At 54.2% G+C, this 14,635-nt stretch overlaps 1 protein-coding gene across 2 annotated transcripts; it reads left to right on the top strand.

Moving 5' to 3' along the window:
* The first annotated feature begins 562 nt into the window (after nt 1–562).
* CIART (circadian associated repressor of transcription) lies at nt 563–11,190 on the top strand. 2 transcript variants are annotated; one of them, XM_030542437.1, is made up of 7 exons: nt 572–648; nt 2,914–3,080; nt 4,977–5,561; nt 6,440–6,515; nt 8,880–8,958; nt 9,779–9,902; nt 10,419–11,190. In XM_030542437.1, exons 3-7 carry the CDS (start codon nt 4,989–4,991, stop codon nt 11,028–11,030), a joined length of 1,464 nt encoding a protein of 487 aa, XP_030398297.1. In that variant the 5' UTR covers nt 572–648; nt 2,914–3,080; nt 4,977–4,988; the 3' UTR covers nt 11,031–11,190. The 2 variants fall into 2 exon arrangements, with proteins under 2 accessions (XP_030398298.1, XP_030398297.1); XM_030542438.1 differs by lacking the exon at nt 2,914–3,080 and having other exon boundaries at nt 563–648.
* The last annotated feature ends 3,445 nt before the right edge of the window (nt 11,191–14,635 follow it).

The following is a 14,635-nucleotide window of genomic DNA, read 5'->3' on the forward strand; positions in this document are numbered from 1 at the left end:
CTCCTCCTCTGCCCCATTACCCCCATGGGTCTCCTATCACCCCACCTCCTCTGCCCCATTATCCTATATGGGTCCCCTATCACGCCCTCTCCTCCGCCCCATTGTCCTCTATGGATCCCCTACCACGCCCCCTCCTCTGCCCCATTACCCCCATGGGTCCCCTGTCACCCCTCCCCCTCTGCCCCATTACCCCCTATGGGTCCCCTATCACGTCCCCCTCCCCCCCGCCGAGCCCCCTTCGATGCGGCAGGCTGACACAAAGGGGCGTGTCCTTCTCCATTGCCCCACCCCCCAGACCCCTGCGTCAAGCTCCCGCAGCCACATGTAGGGGCGTGGCCTCGAGCCAGCCCCACCCTCCCGGCCAATCGGTTCAGCGCTGCTCCGCCATTGGGCTGCGGGGGAGTAGCCGAGCTCCAATAAGGGGCACGGGGCGGGGCTCTAGGGCGGAGGCCGGCCACCCTGAGTGGGCTTGGGGAGCCAATGGGAGCGGGGCGGGCGGGGCCCAGCGGGAGGCACGTGCCGGGCCGCACGTGGCCGCGTGGCGCCCGCACTGAGCCGGGGGCGGGGACCGGGGCGCGCTGGGTGTGGAGCTGAGACTGAGCCGCCCCTGGGACAGAGCAGAGGGAGCGGAGCTGGGTACGAGACCAGGTGAGGAGCTGGGGGCTCGCTGGGATCCAGGGGGCCGGACGGACGGACCCGGGGCTCGGGTGGGGAGCTGGGAGCCGCTGCGGTGTGAGAACCCCTGACCAGGGGTCGGACACCAGGTACCGGGACCCCCCGTTCGTCCCCGGCCGGGATCGGGATTCTCCCTCCCCAGCCCAAGACTTGGAGGCATCAGGGATCGGGCTCCTCTCCCCCCCCCGCCCCCTCAGCCTGCGACCTGCTGGCATCAGGGATCGGGCTCCTTCCCCCCCGCCCCCCAGCCCAGGAGCCGCCGGCATCAGGGATCGGGCTCCTCCCCCCGAGCCCAGGAGCCGCCGGCATCAGGGATCGGGCTCCTTCCCCCCGCCCCCCAGCCTAGGACCCGCCGGCATCAGGGATCGGGCTCCTCCCCCCCAGCCCAGGAGCCGCCGGCATCAGGGATCGGGCTTCTTCCCCCCCGACCCCCAGTCTAGGACCCGCTGGCATCAGGGATCGGGCTCCTTCCCCGCCGCCCCCCAGCCCAGCAGCCGCCGGCATCAGGGATCGGGCTCCTTCCCCGCCGCCCCCCAGCCCAGGACCCGCCGGCATCAGGGATCGGTCTCCTCCCCTCCAGCCCAGGACCCGCCAGCATCAGGGATCGGGCTCCTTCCCCGCCGCCCCCCAGCCCAGGACCCGCCGGCATCAGGGATCGGTCTCCTCCCCTCCAGCCCAGGACCCGCCGGCATCAGGGATCGGGGCCTCCTCTCGCGCGCCCCCCAACCCTGCGATCCGCTGGTAGCCGGGATCGTCCCCCCCACCCTGGGACCGGCTGGTATCCGGCCTCTCCCCGCCCAGCCTAGGACCCGCAGGCATCAGGGATCGGGCTCGTCCCCTGTACCCCTGGCCAGGATCAGGTGAAAGGAGCCTGCGCCCTTGGGGGGATCAGGATTCCTCCCCCCCCCCCCCCGCCGCATGTGCGCCCCCTGGGAGGATTCTCTTTTCTGACTGGAACGTGGGGATCCAGACATGCACTCCTATGCTTTTCTGTGGAGGGTCTGGATCCTGGCATTGTCGCTGGGCACAGAGGTGTCCGGTTAAGATCCCGTGGGGGGGCAAGCATTGCAGCTCCCCATCAATTCCAGGAGCAGCCCTGCCCCTGGGAGCACGGATGGGGCTTAGAGCCGTGGAGTAGGGAAGGGATTAACCTGCCCTGTGTCTGAAGGGTGGTGACCTGAGTGTGGAAGGGAGGGGGGCTGTGGTGACCAGATGTCCTGATTTTATAGAGACAGTCCTGATATTTGGGGCTTTGTCTTACATAGGTGCCTATTACCCCACCACCACCACCCGATTTTTCACATTTGCTGTCTGGTCGCCCTAGTGTGCAGGAGGTTCTGCACGAGGGGTGCAAGGACTGTGTGTGCCTGAATGGCAGGGAGGGGCGGGCTGTGAATGGCAGGGAGGAGTGTGTAACACGTGAGTAGTGCGTGTGCTGGGATGAGTGCGTGAATGGGGGGTCATGCAGGGTGTGTGTGTGTGTGTGTGTGTGTGTGTGTGTGTGTGTGTGTGTGTGTGTGTGTGTGTGTTGGAGAGGGAAGGGCCAGGGGGAGTGTGCTCCTCCTTGCAGAAGGAGAGGTGGGGGCTGCGTGTGTGAGAATTCCACCAGCGTGCAGAGCTCATTGTATCGCCTGGCATGGGGACAGCCGTGTCCATGATTGCAGCAGCCATCCAGACAGCACGACTCTTGGTGTCGGATGCGTGTTCAATCTAGGTCAGCAACGTGCTGTGGTGGCTGAATGTGTTGCAGGCAAGGTGCTTGCTAGGCTCTGGATGCAGTAGGGAAGGAGGAACGACTCTGATTCTCACGGTGGTGAACCTGAGCGGGTTTAGTGGAAGGAGGTTTGCTGGGGAGGAAGGAGCTGCCGTGTGGGCTCCTACTTGAGATCTCCTGCTGAGTTCCAAGAATAGCAGGTTGGTTTCTTTAGCAAAGGGACTGGAGGGTGTTGCTGTCTCTAAAGTTAGACTAACACGGCTACCCCTCTGATATTAGAGGGGTGATGGGTCTTGTAAGACCAATGTAACTTGTTTTGTCGAAGCAGGGATGCGGCTGAGGCTGGCGCGTGGCACCAGGGGTTTGATTACTTCGGGAAGAGACACGGGGTATAGGGAGAAGGGAATGTTCAGTAGCAAAGAGAGTGGGACCCACACCTCTCCATTGAGTCACCGCCAAGTCACTCTGAACCGTAAAAACAGCTGATGGCAGCTTGTAGGTTAACTTGCCCTGTTACTCCCCAGCCTTCTTGGATGAAACACCTGCTGCGCTTGGAAACCTCTCCCTTTGCCTGTGCCGCTGCAGAGAGAGCCCAGCACCAGACCAGGAAACACCCAGGCAGATTGAATTCCCAGCAAGGTGGACACGGTCCTTCATCCATTTATTGAGTCCCGGAGGGCTACCTGTGTAGGTGCGTTGGGCTAGACATAAAAAACCAACAAGACGTGTGTATACCAAAAATCGTGTGTGTGTGCGCGCGCCTAGGAAGTGGGTGCCGGATGGCAGGGATCTTAGCGATGCTATGTATCTTGTGGGTGGTTTGGGATCTTTGGGGGTGGAAGCCTCTTGTGACTGTTTTATGACATTGGCTCCGTGAAGCATGCCCTTAGAAACAGCCTCTCCAAGACTTCTCCCTGCCTGCCATTCTGTTGGCCAATTTACGGGTGAAATGCCACATTTCTCACTTGGGGGTTGTTGATTTCTCTCCAGCCGTTTGGTTGGCAGCAGGGTAGCTGCTCTGGGTTGGCAGTTGGCATCTGTATAAAACAGGGCAGGAGCATAATGTGTAGAAGCTTCTCATCTTTGTCTGCCTCTGCACGGAGGAAAGGGTTACAGATTTTTGTCTGCCTGTAGTGATGGGGAGCGTGGGAAGGCTGGAGTCCTGCCTTCCCTAAGTTTATGATCCTGTGTCGCCCAGTAGCTGGGGCCAGTGCTCTGTTACAGAGACTGCAGGTGCTGACTGCATTGAGTCAGCCAGACAGTCCCTTTCAAATCAGACTGACACACCCTGTTCTTATCCCTAGTGTACTAGAGAAACCTTTTATCATGTAGATGTGTCGTTTGTCCTCTGCTTATTTTACCTTCAAGGGCCAGGTTTAACTCTTGCATTGAACAGCTCCAAGATTCTCTGACTTTTTAAAATTCACTTGTTTCCTGTCTGGTGGGCACTTGCGTTTAGTATATTGGCTTACGAGCAGTCCAAGTCGAAAGGACACGGACTAATATCATTCTAGTGTTACATTGTTAGTGGTCACTTTTGTACCCTAGGGTTGCTAACATTTTTGCTGAGTAAACATTTTCTCGATGCACCACAGAAGTGGTTTAATGGGTCGATTTGGTTCTGCAGAAAAGAGAGATTACTAAGAAACTAAGACTGATCAGAGAGAGAGTGTTTAATGCCAGGTTTTGGTTTGTTTGAAACCTTTCTCCTCTTGTGTTTGCAATCCAGACCTTGCAGAACCTGTACTCATGAGCCAGAAAATGAAACACCAAGTTCTATGTTTCAGTTTGTCCAAGTGGAAGCAAACCCTCTCCCTTCTCCAAGGGGGAAGGCCTTGGTCTCTGAATAAGGTTCCTACTGCTGCCTTAATACACATAAGAATTGTGTTCCCCCTTCTTAATATTTAGCAGACTGTGCTGTAAAACCAGGCAGGAAATGTAGCCTTTTCCCAACTGATTTTGAAACTGCCTGTGTCCGTGGCAATGAGGTTGCTAGGATCTTTTTGTTGTCCATATCCTGTAATGCTTCTGCATGGAGTAATGCCACCGATGGTGGCCAGGGAAGCCTGTTGTGAACTTTGCACCCTCTCCCCCTCACTAGTCCAGGCTCCATGCATGTCACTCCACCTCACGCTCCCATCAAGTGTCTGGGAGCTGACTTGTGCACCGCCCGCTGCAGGGCCGCTCTGTGGACCCTTCTGGCTGCCCCTGACAATTAAACCTAGTGGGTGCCTTGTCCGGGTGCAGCCCCTGATGGGAACAGATTGGTCGCATCTGGACCAGCTTCTGCTGGCAAGCTCTATCCAGAAACTGCACCTGCACAGGGTCCATTTGGCTCCCTTTGTCTTTACCCCTTTGCTTTCAGCTACCTCCCCCCAGTAAACCACCAGAGAGCTTGATTTTTAGCTGTCCCAGAGGACATTATTCCAAAGCCTCCTTCTATAAACTTGGCTCAGCAGCAGTGCTAAGAGATGCTGGGCTGTAGGGTCTGGGGATGCCAGGGAGGCAACTGGTAGGATCTCGAAGGCATCTTTTGTTGCTGTTACTGGCACCTTCTTCATTGTCTGCCTGTTTTTGGTCCTGACAGGTTCCCGCAGTCATGGAGTCCCCCAACAGCGTGTCGTCCTGCGAGTCTCTGTATTCGGTCGACAGTGCCACGAGCGACGAAGAGGACAAGTGTTACGACTTTGGTGTCTTCCTGTCGGACAGTGAGAGCGAGGTGGAGAAAGAGGCAGGCGGTTTGAGCCGCCGGAGAGGCGCCCGCTCCGGAGGGGAGAGGAATCGCTTTTCTCCCAAGTCGGCATGGACTAGCCCCAGCCTGCCGGGTCGGGACTGCAAACGCAGGACAGTGAAACCCACTTTGCAGAGCTCTGCTAGACAACGGCCGTCGAGTCAGTGCAGCCGGTTTTCCGGGGCGCTGGAAGGCAGATACCCCTCCGCCTGCGCATGCTTGATGGACGGGGATGGCAGCCTGGCCGGGAGGATTCTGAGCCAGAAGAGGGTGGAGAGCGGACGGAAGCGTCTGATCCGTCCCGCGGGGGAGAGGGAATACTCCGAGTATGCTGAAAAGCCTGCTGTCCGCGGGTTAAAACGGCACAGGAACGAGGAAACAGAGATGAGGGAAGCTCCGACGTTGCCCTTGACCGACGGTGACCGGCTGTTTGCCCAGAAGGTGAGTTCCATGGGACTATCTGGGGGAAGTGGGTGTCAGCAGGGAGGGAGTTACCTGGGAAGGGGTGAAGCATGCAATCAAATGGGACATGAGCCCTGATCCAGGCTGGGATTCCTCACGAGCCAGCTTGGTGCTCCAATGTCATTGGCAAAGCCCTGCCCTCTTTGCACCTTTGCTTGCACCAAATAGTGAAGGCCCTGTAGACGCTGAAGCTGCTGGGTGGAATACGTGGTGTGAGCCTCCTGGACGTCTGTCCGTCTGTGTTATTAGTGTCAGGGTGGTCGTGCCTTAGTTTCCCACTGCCACGGCCAGTGCAGACTCAGATGTGAGCTGGGCACCCTATGGACTGGAAAAAATTGAGGGCAGTGGGGAAGGACTAGGATTGGGAAGGAAAACGGGTGGTCAGCTTCATCGTAATAGTAAAAGGATGGGAATTGGAATTCTTGCAGTCACCTGCATTAGGAACATGAGCCCTTCAGGGTTAGTGATGTTAAGTATTCATACTGCAGCAACGTGTAAGAGCCCCAGTCGTGGACCAGACTCTGGTGCTAGGAGCTGTATGGACTCTGGTGCTAGGGGCTGTACAGACTCAGAACAAAGACTGTCTCTGTCTCTGCTCCCAAAAGCTTACAGTCTGAGGAGGGTCATGAACTAAGCTGTAGTAAGTGCATTACTGGGGATTAAAGCGAGTGCTTTAGAGCCCACCTCATTGTATTCACACCACGCCGCTCTGCACAGCTGCACAGGGGTCCTGTGTCAGGTGCAAATCTCGCCCCAGGGATGTGCCAGGGAGAGGTGCGAGCGAGGGGGTTGGGGGAAGTCCAGACGGGGGATCGTCCCGGACGGGCTGGCTCACATTCTGTGCCCCTTGTCTGCAGTGCCGGGAACTCCAGGGCTTCATCCGGCCTCTCGCGGAGCTTCTGAATGGGCTGAAGAAAGGTCGCTACGAACGAGGTAAGTGCTGTTCCTCGTGCTTCTCCTTCCCCAGAGCGTCTGACGCCACCACGCGGCTATTGAACGCGGGGAATTAGTTCCCTTCTCTCCCGGGTTTGATCCCTAAATCAGAGGCCAATGGCCATCTCCAGGCTTCTTGCTGGAGTGACATTCAGAGTGGGAGAATTGGGGACCAGTGAGAAACAGCCGCTGCCTGGCGCCGGGAGTCGCCCGCTGCATGGTTTCCTCTGTGTGAGCTCTTTGTGTGGCTGGTGCAGGGTTTTTTATTTCCTCACCTCCTTTTCTTCTGAATCTCGCCCTCTTTCAATCACCCCTTTGTTCCTTCTGGGGCCCCAAACGGAGCAGGGCAGACAGCTTTACCCAGCGCTTGTCTGCACCGAGACATAAACGGCCTCAGGACGGGGCTGGGTTGGAAGCAAAGGAAGGAGTGGCGGGGATGGGTATGATCCTCCGGCCGGGGAGGGGGATGGGATTGGCAATTAGAGCTGCCCACGCTGCAGTTGCCACTTTAGAGACAGAACAGAAAACCCCAAAGGGCTCGATCTGCTCTCAGCCCAGTGCCACAGTGAGAGGCCAGGGGGGGCCGTAAGAGCTGGGCAAGTTGGGTGCTGAAAACCCAGCCATAAGTGTCACATTGGGAGCTGAGCATGTTGGGTGATCTGGATCCAGGTGTGGCACTGCGCGCTTGGCAGTCTGGTTCTGAGATCCCATCCCCGAGGAAAGCGGTGGCATCTCTCATTCGTTTTCCATGCTTCCCTGCGCATATAGATTAAGGACCTGTAATCACCATGGGGAGGAAGAGGACTGCTGCCTCGTATAACATGCATGTGTTGGACTGCAGAATTTCTCACTCTCTATAAGAGTGTACCCAGTGCTAAAGATGCCTTGTCCCAGGACCAGATTCTGAGCTCTGTTACGCTACGATAACTCCTTTGACTTCCATGAATTTACTCTTCATTGATGGGATTGAGATCAGAATCTGGCCCTTCATTATGGATTCATTAACACTTGTAAAGTGCTCTGCAAGTGGTAAGGATCTTTCAGCCTGAATGCTGTTGAGAGAATGGGCCAGATCCCCCGCTGGTATAAATCAGTGTCGCTCCGCTGAAGTCAGCAGGTCTGTGCTAAGGATCTGGCCCAATCCCTCTGACTTCTTTTTCCCAGCGTGGGGTTGTTATTTCATCATCTTGGCGCTATGGCTCAATCACCTGTTGTAATCAGATTAATGTGTAAACACATCTGCTAGCAGGCGGCTGCCCTGCCCTGGAATGGGAATGGATTTGTGGATCTAATGGGTGTCGCAGCTCTGAGATCCTGTACGTTCTAGGATACTAGATACGGGTGCTTTACTATTGCTCAGTACTTAAGAGACCAGTGTGTTAGATACCCAACACTCATTGTTTTCCCCTTATTCCTCTGCCCCCGAAAAGAAGTGAATGGCCAGATGTGTTCTAATGTGTAGTCCATTAGCACTAGCTTATTCCCCTTACAAGATCTTCTTCCCTAAATTCCTTCTTTCTGTTTATAGCACTCTCCTGAGCCCTCATCTTAACTGCTGCTCCTGGGTTGACTGTGCTAAATTGCCTAGTAAAGAAGGCCATTGTAAGCTGCATTGATCGCAGCCTGAGCTGAGAAATTCCCAGGGCACTGCTTGCTCTTTGTATCGCTGCTTTCCTGCCCTAATAACACGTTGTCGGAAATATGAAAGAGCAGGCTTTCATTGACGCTCCCGCTCGGCGCTGGGAGCCTGCTCTCTTTTCTCTCTCTGAGGGCTGTGTACACGTGTCTCCGTGCGTGCGAGTTTCCATCAGCCGGACACGTGTCGTGCTGCCTGCTTGTGTCACGCCCACTCTTGGCTGTGAAGAAATGATTATGGCTTGGGATAACGTGCAAGAAGGCAGCTGGTGTGGCGTGATACCTGCCCTTCAGAAAGTCATCACATGGTGCTCCTAGAGCCCCGGGGGCACCTGCTTCTGCAGCATACAAACCTTTTCCATGCTGGCTGCTTTTCGAGTACAGCAGCCTCCGCTGCAGGGAGCAGAGGCTGCAATTCACTGTATCTGCAGTGGGAGAGCAATGACATGACAATGTCTCAAACCCCCCCACCCACCCCCGCATTGAGCTGGCTTTTTCCTTCAGCTAATCTGAGGGCTAGGTTCTCGCGTCTGTCCATGCTGCATGTAATTGGCATGATCTCTCCATAATCTCCCCTGGGTGATCAGAGTCTGAGCAGTGTGGAGGCTGAATCAGCCTGGCCCTGGCTTCCCAAGTGACTGCCTTCTCTCCAGGTGCCCTAGCGCAGTAAAGTTGGACCGGTTTGTCTGTAAACTAATAGCCGGGCCTTGTTCTGTTTCTCCCCCGCAGGGTTAAGCAGCTTCCAGCGGAGCGTGGCCATGGACAGGATTCAGAGAATAGTTGGAGTCCTGCAGAAGCCAGAAATGGGGTAAGAGTCTCCTCTGCAAAATCATTATAAGAGCTCAGCAGAGGCTGATGTGTGACTGGCTGCGGGAGGGAGAGCCAGACAGTGCACAGATTCTGTCCAGCGTTTCTAGCATCAGAAAACTTGCCGCTGAACTCCTGTGCTGTTTCCTTGAGAACGTCAGTGCCCCAGGTCGCTTGCAGTTTGACCCGCAGGCGCCCCAGGTTAAAGACCCCGGGGCTGAGGTCTGCCTTGGATGTCTTCCTGGCAATATCTCTCTGCTGCTACTCCTGGTGATTGATTCCCCCACTGGCAGCAATCACTCATGACTGGTAGTGCTGGACTGCACCATCACACACAGCCTAGGAAATGCCTCTGGGCTTTCGAACTGAGCCAAGTCCTGGTGCACGCTGAAACCGCAAATCACTTGCTACCCTCGTCCCTTTTCTTCACTGAAATCTCTAATCCTGTGACAGAGGGAAACCCTGGAGAGGGAGGGAGACGTTCCTTTTGGGCAAAGGGGAGGGAGGCGTCAAAGTACTGAATTTCTGCTATTCTGTAACTTGAAATTCAAAGCCCAGATCTTAAAAGTTGAGGCCCATCTTTGTGTTGGGGGAACTTGGTCTGTTTTGGAGGTGTCTCTTAAAAAGAGGCAGCTGTACCGAATAACAGGGCAGTCTGCTCGCTGCGGGATCCTGACTGTCTGTTCTTTCTCACGTTAATTGTGAGATACCCGTGCGAAGCGCCAGCTTGTGACCGATCCGTCTGGGCTCAGCAGGGTAAAACTGCACAACGATCTCTCCTAGCTTGAGAGGAACCCCCTATTTCTTTTCTCATCTTGCAGGGAGCGATACCTGGGCACCCTGCTGCAGGTAGAAATGATGCTGAAGGTTTGGTTCCCTCATGTCGCCTTGAACAGTTCCTGTCATGATTCCAATCCAGCAGAGCATGCACGCAAGCTGGCGAAGGTAAGAGGCCTTCCTTGTTGGGTAACTGGACTATTCAATCCCTTCCATCTGTATATGGATTAAAGGCCACAGATGAGGCTCCCCTAGGCCTGTTCTTGTCTGAGCGATGTGCTGTTTGGCAGGATTGGAGGTACTGGCCATTGGGAGAGAGGTGGGAATTACTAGTAGAACTGCAGCATGTAAAAGCTTTGGTCCAGCAGAATGGAGATGGAGCTGGGTCTGCGGCAGGCGGGATGCTGGCTGGGGGGAGGAACTTCTGTGGCACATGCTGCACTGGGGACAAGGGTGAAGTGGGTCCTATAGGGGCTTGCCTGGTGTTCATGAGGGCCATGTGTTGCTGAGAGGTCTGTCTGGTCGTCCCATGGAAGCTATGGACTCCTCCTCACCTGCTCTTGCCACATCTGTTGGCCTTACGGGGAGCTCCAGCAGGTCAGCCGTACTGGCTGTAGCACCCAAGGATCTTGCAAGTCAATGCCCTCTCAGCCTGAGGTGTCCTCTTTCTCCCCTCTCCTCCAGCAGTCCCACCTCAAGCCTTCAGCAGTGGACGGCTATGGAGGAAAGCCCGGAGTGCCCAGTGAAGACTCTGCCCAAAACCCCGCTGTGGAGAAGCTGCACCTCATGGACCCGGCCGCAGCCAATGGCAAAGCTGACGTGGTGTGGAGGGAGCAGGCCTGCTTTCTGGCCGACTGGTCTGCCATGAACTTGACCTGGATGCACACCTCACCCATCTGCAACCCGCCACTGGGGCTGGCGAACCTAGGGCACTTGAATGCTGCTTTCAGCCAGGCCCTGCTTGGACCAAACGCTTGCGGGGTCATTCTCTTCCTCCACAACAACCTGATGGCCCCTGCGCCCTTCTTCCGCTCCACCTCCGTCACTCCCGACAAGAGCTCGCCCGCCTTCTGCCATCCCAAGCAAGCTCCGGGTACGGGAGACCCCCCAAGATGCCAGAGTCTGCCTGGGGCCATGGCAGCAGGGAGCTACGTGCTTAGCCAGCATCCAGGCAGCCACTCCAAATCTTTGCCTCACTTGCCCAGCTCCAGCAAAGAACCCAAGCCAGCAGCCGCTTGGACTGGGAATCGAGAGTCAGAACTGCTGGCTAGGAAAGGGCCCGTGTATTCCTCTTGATGCTCGGCCTGAGGCACTTCCCAAAATGTGTGAATTTTATTTCTTTTTTTATTTCTGCCTTTTTTGTTTTTTAAAGTAAAACATTTCATGCCTGTGTAAAAGTCTGATAAACTTCCAGGAGGAAAAAAATTAATGCTATTAAAAGGTTTTAACCAGAGAAGTTTCCAGACGAATGTGATCTTTGTTGATAAATGCTTGATGGTGGAAATACACTTCCCCTGCCCGCGCCTCCGTTAATACCTGGTTGGTCCTGCAGCACTAATGCTTTGTGCTTCTCTAGGGCCTTTCAGGTCAATGTGAACTCCCTTAACTAAGACTCGCAGCCTCCCCTGGGAGGTAGATAAATTGTCATGCATATTTTGGGCATAGGATTGAGAGCCCAAACTCCTGGGTTCTAATTTCAGTTCTCACACCCATGGCTGTGGGACAAGTCCACTCTCTTTGTGACTCAGTTTCTCCATCTGTAAAACAAGGAGAATACTTGTGTACAACGCAGTTAACCTAGCTAGTCGGTACTGTCGACTGCAGAGTAAGCTGAGACCAGTCCCACAGCTCGTAGCATCTCTTTCACCAATACATATCTAACTAGATGATACAGCACCTGGCACAACTCTAGAAGGCTGAGGGGAGAGACAGAAAGTGTGAACTGCTAACAGTTAGCATGCTTAAATATATTATTAACACCATCTCCCAGGAGAATGGGCTGCTCTTGTATAAGACAGGAGTGGCTGTGCATCATTGGATCACGTTCCCTGGCATAACACACCCTCCTTGCACGTTTCTAAACCGGCTCACACAATTCACATGCATAGTTGAACAAAGCTTTTGCCTTAACACCTTATGTTATGGTGCCTTTTGGGCTGATGAATCCCGTGACATCAGGCAAACTAAAGGCTCTCCTCACCTGCTACCAAAATGCACCTAGTTCTGGAGTGGAACATGTCGCCACTGTTGGCAGGCAGCAACACTACTACACATGTTCCAGGGCAGGAAGTGGAAAAACAATGCTAGAAATGAGAAGGGGATTGAGGCAGGCGAGGATGGGTATTTGGGTTGGATGCCAGAACTCTTGCAATAATTGGCATGGGATCTTTAGTGATGACAAGGGGTCAGACTGTGTCTGTCTTGTCACCCAAGAAACCGACTGCACCAGCAGCGCCTCCCATCCCCAAGCTACAGCACGGCCTCAGGACAGACTTGGAGGTGAGAGCCGCATTTTTTATTATTTGTGTTACCATAGCCCAGACGTGCCTGGTGCTAGGAGCTGTACAAACACAGGACAAAAACAGTCCCTGCCCCAAGGGACTTACAATGTAAGTATGCAACTGAATTGCAAATGTGTTCTCCGGCATCTTGAATTTTCCACGTCTCCCACTCAAGTACTGACCCAGCTTAGGCCACCTGAGAGAATGGGATTCCAGCAACAGTTGCAGTGGAGCGGGTAAGAACAGCATTTGCTGTTACACTGAAATCCTAAACCAGTTCAGACTGAGTAAATGAAAGATGCTCAATTACTTGCTAACCAATGGTCCTGATTACTTGGGTCTTGGGCTCCAGAAGGCTCCTATTGTCAAAGCAAAAAGCCGCCTTGTGTTTTGAAAGGCATCTGTGCGAGGCAGAACACGCTGCAGGCTGGATGTTGCCCTTAAAGCTGTTTGATTTTAAGGGGCGGTGGGAAGGCTCAAAGCTACCTGCACTGTGCTTGAAGAACATGGTGCGATGTGGCTTTCTCAAGTGTTACACTGCATGACAATCTGCTGCTGGTTTTTTGTTGGGTTTTTTTTTTTTAAGAGAGTTAAAGATGAAACCTTTAAAGTTGGCTTTAATCCTACCTTTCTTATTTAAGCAATGGCATATGCTGATCGGTTAGGTGCCTTCCGATGTATGTTGACCATACAGGGGTAGGGGGTTGAAACTCTAAACTAAGCCTTGATAAAATGGCTCTTCATATCTTTTTGGAATAAACTGTGGAGCAAAACATGGATTGGAACTCAGTAAACGCAAGTCGGAGATTTTGTGAAAAAGATTCAGTTTACATGGTGGGGCACTTTTTAAGAGGGTGAGTGGGAAATGCATATTATTTGGCACTAGAAGGAAAAGCTACAGCAGAAGAAAATGATGCTGGACGGCCGATGTGGTATCCTGGGTAGATCTAAAGGCCTATTCATCCACCAAGAGATTAGCAGAGGATCCTGCAGAATGGGCTGCCATGGTTCCAAACCTCCAGGAATGGAGAAGCCACCGAAGAAGACAGTAATCTGTCCACGTAAAGCAGGCAGTTATTCTCGCTAATAACAAGTTGGAAAGTTTTCATTAACCCCAACATGATTTTTTTTTTCCTACTGTCAGTTTTCCAAAAACACAAAAACCCTTGTGGATGACGGAAGCATCCATTCCCGCCACAAAGCTGTGGGGTGAAAAAGCATTTTGAATGAAATTTCAGCCAGGTCTGCACACGAGCCTTCTGGATAAACAGGCACCATTCAGCCTTTGCACTGCAGTTGTGGCTGGTCACCCCAGTCATCGAGCAGGCAGCCATTGTGCAAGGTGCTGTATGTTTCAGTGCTATTAGGAGTATTATGGTAGCACCTAGGCACCCCAGTCATGGACCAAGACCCCGCTGAGCTCGGCGCTCTATAAACAACTGAGAGAGAAGCCTCACCCCAAATGAGAGCTGATCATTTAAATGTGATAATGAGAGAAGGGAAAACGAGCCACTCCCACAAAACAGGGACGAGCCCACAAATCCCACAGGCTCCCCTGTAACACTTGGGTGTTGTCTCTGCACCCAATCTGCAGGGGTAGCAGCAGGTCTGGCCCCTGGGAAGGGAGCCTCACTGCAGCCTCAGTGCTCAGCTGTCTCTCCTGGAAAGGAGGGTATTAGCTATGCTGCTTTGGGGGAGAGGGCACGAGCTGCCCAGAGGAGGCATTGCCCCTACTTTGTTTGGCCAGCTGCCTCCGAAGCATAAAGACGTGAAGGTGAGGGCTCCATTAGGATCAGCTGTTGGTCTCCTCTTCCATTGTTTGTGCTTGGGGATTAAACCTAGGCAGGCGCGTGGTATCACGTGGCAGAGGGCATGCAGCTGGGAAGGATCCACGCCAGCACCACGGGCTGCGCTCTGCACTGACGCACCCACACAACTGGTTCCTTGCCCGGTGGTGTGCTTTGCGCAATGTGGGAGAACTGGATTCAGCTGAGCAGTTGTGCTTTAGACACCCTGTCAATGGCCGGGCCTCGGCATGTGCCCCAACTTGCAGAGCTAAGCACAAGCCTAGCCAGAGCATGGATCAAAGCTCCTGCGTCTTTATTACCTCCAGGGAAGCCAAGCTCAGAAGTTTAGCCAGGGCTTGGCGTTATTTATATCACTGGGGAGTGTAAAGAACAAGGAGACACTGACATTTGGGGTTTGCAGCACCCTCAAATCAGCAGCAATGCCAGAAGCAGAGAGGGAAGGCTGAGTGCTCAAAACCTCTGAGCTGAAATACCAGACTCCAGAACCATTCAAGTCCCAGCATGGGCCATTCTGCCCTTCCAAAATAGATCAGAAGAGTGCCATGCAGTTTACACTCTATGGGTCCTTTGGACGAGACCTTAAGACACGGCC

The sequence above is a fragment of the Gopherus evgoodei genome, chromosome 24 (assembly GCF_007399415.2).
Source record: "Gopherus evgoodei ecotype Sinaloan lineage chromosome 24, rGopEvg1_v1.p, whole genome shotgun sequence".
In the NCBI taxonomy this organism is placed as follows: Eukaryota; Metazoa; Chordata; order Testudines; family Testudinidae; genus Gopherus; species Gopherus evgoodei.

What these genes read in the sequence shown, in the direction of transcription:
- CIART (XM_030542438.1), top strand. Translation starts at nt 4,989, where the DNA reads ATGGAGTCCCCCAACAGCGTGTCGTCCTGCGAGTCTCTGTATTCGGTC. An exon ending in GAAAGGTCGCTACGAACGAG is followed by an intron (nt 6,516 to 8,879) that starts GTAAGTGCTGTT and finishes TCTCCCCCGCAG; the next exon opens with GGTTAAGCAGCTTCCAGCGG. An exon ending in CTGCAGAAGCCAGAAATGGG is followed by an intron (nt 8,959 to 9,778) that starts GTAAGAGTCTCC and finishes CTCATCTTGCAG; the next exon opens with GGAGCGATACCTGGGCACCC.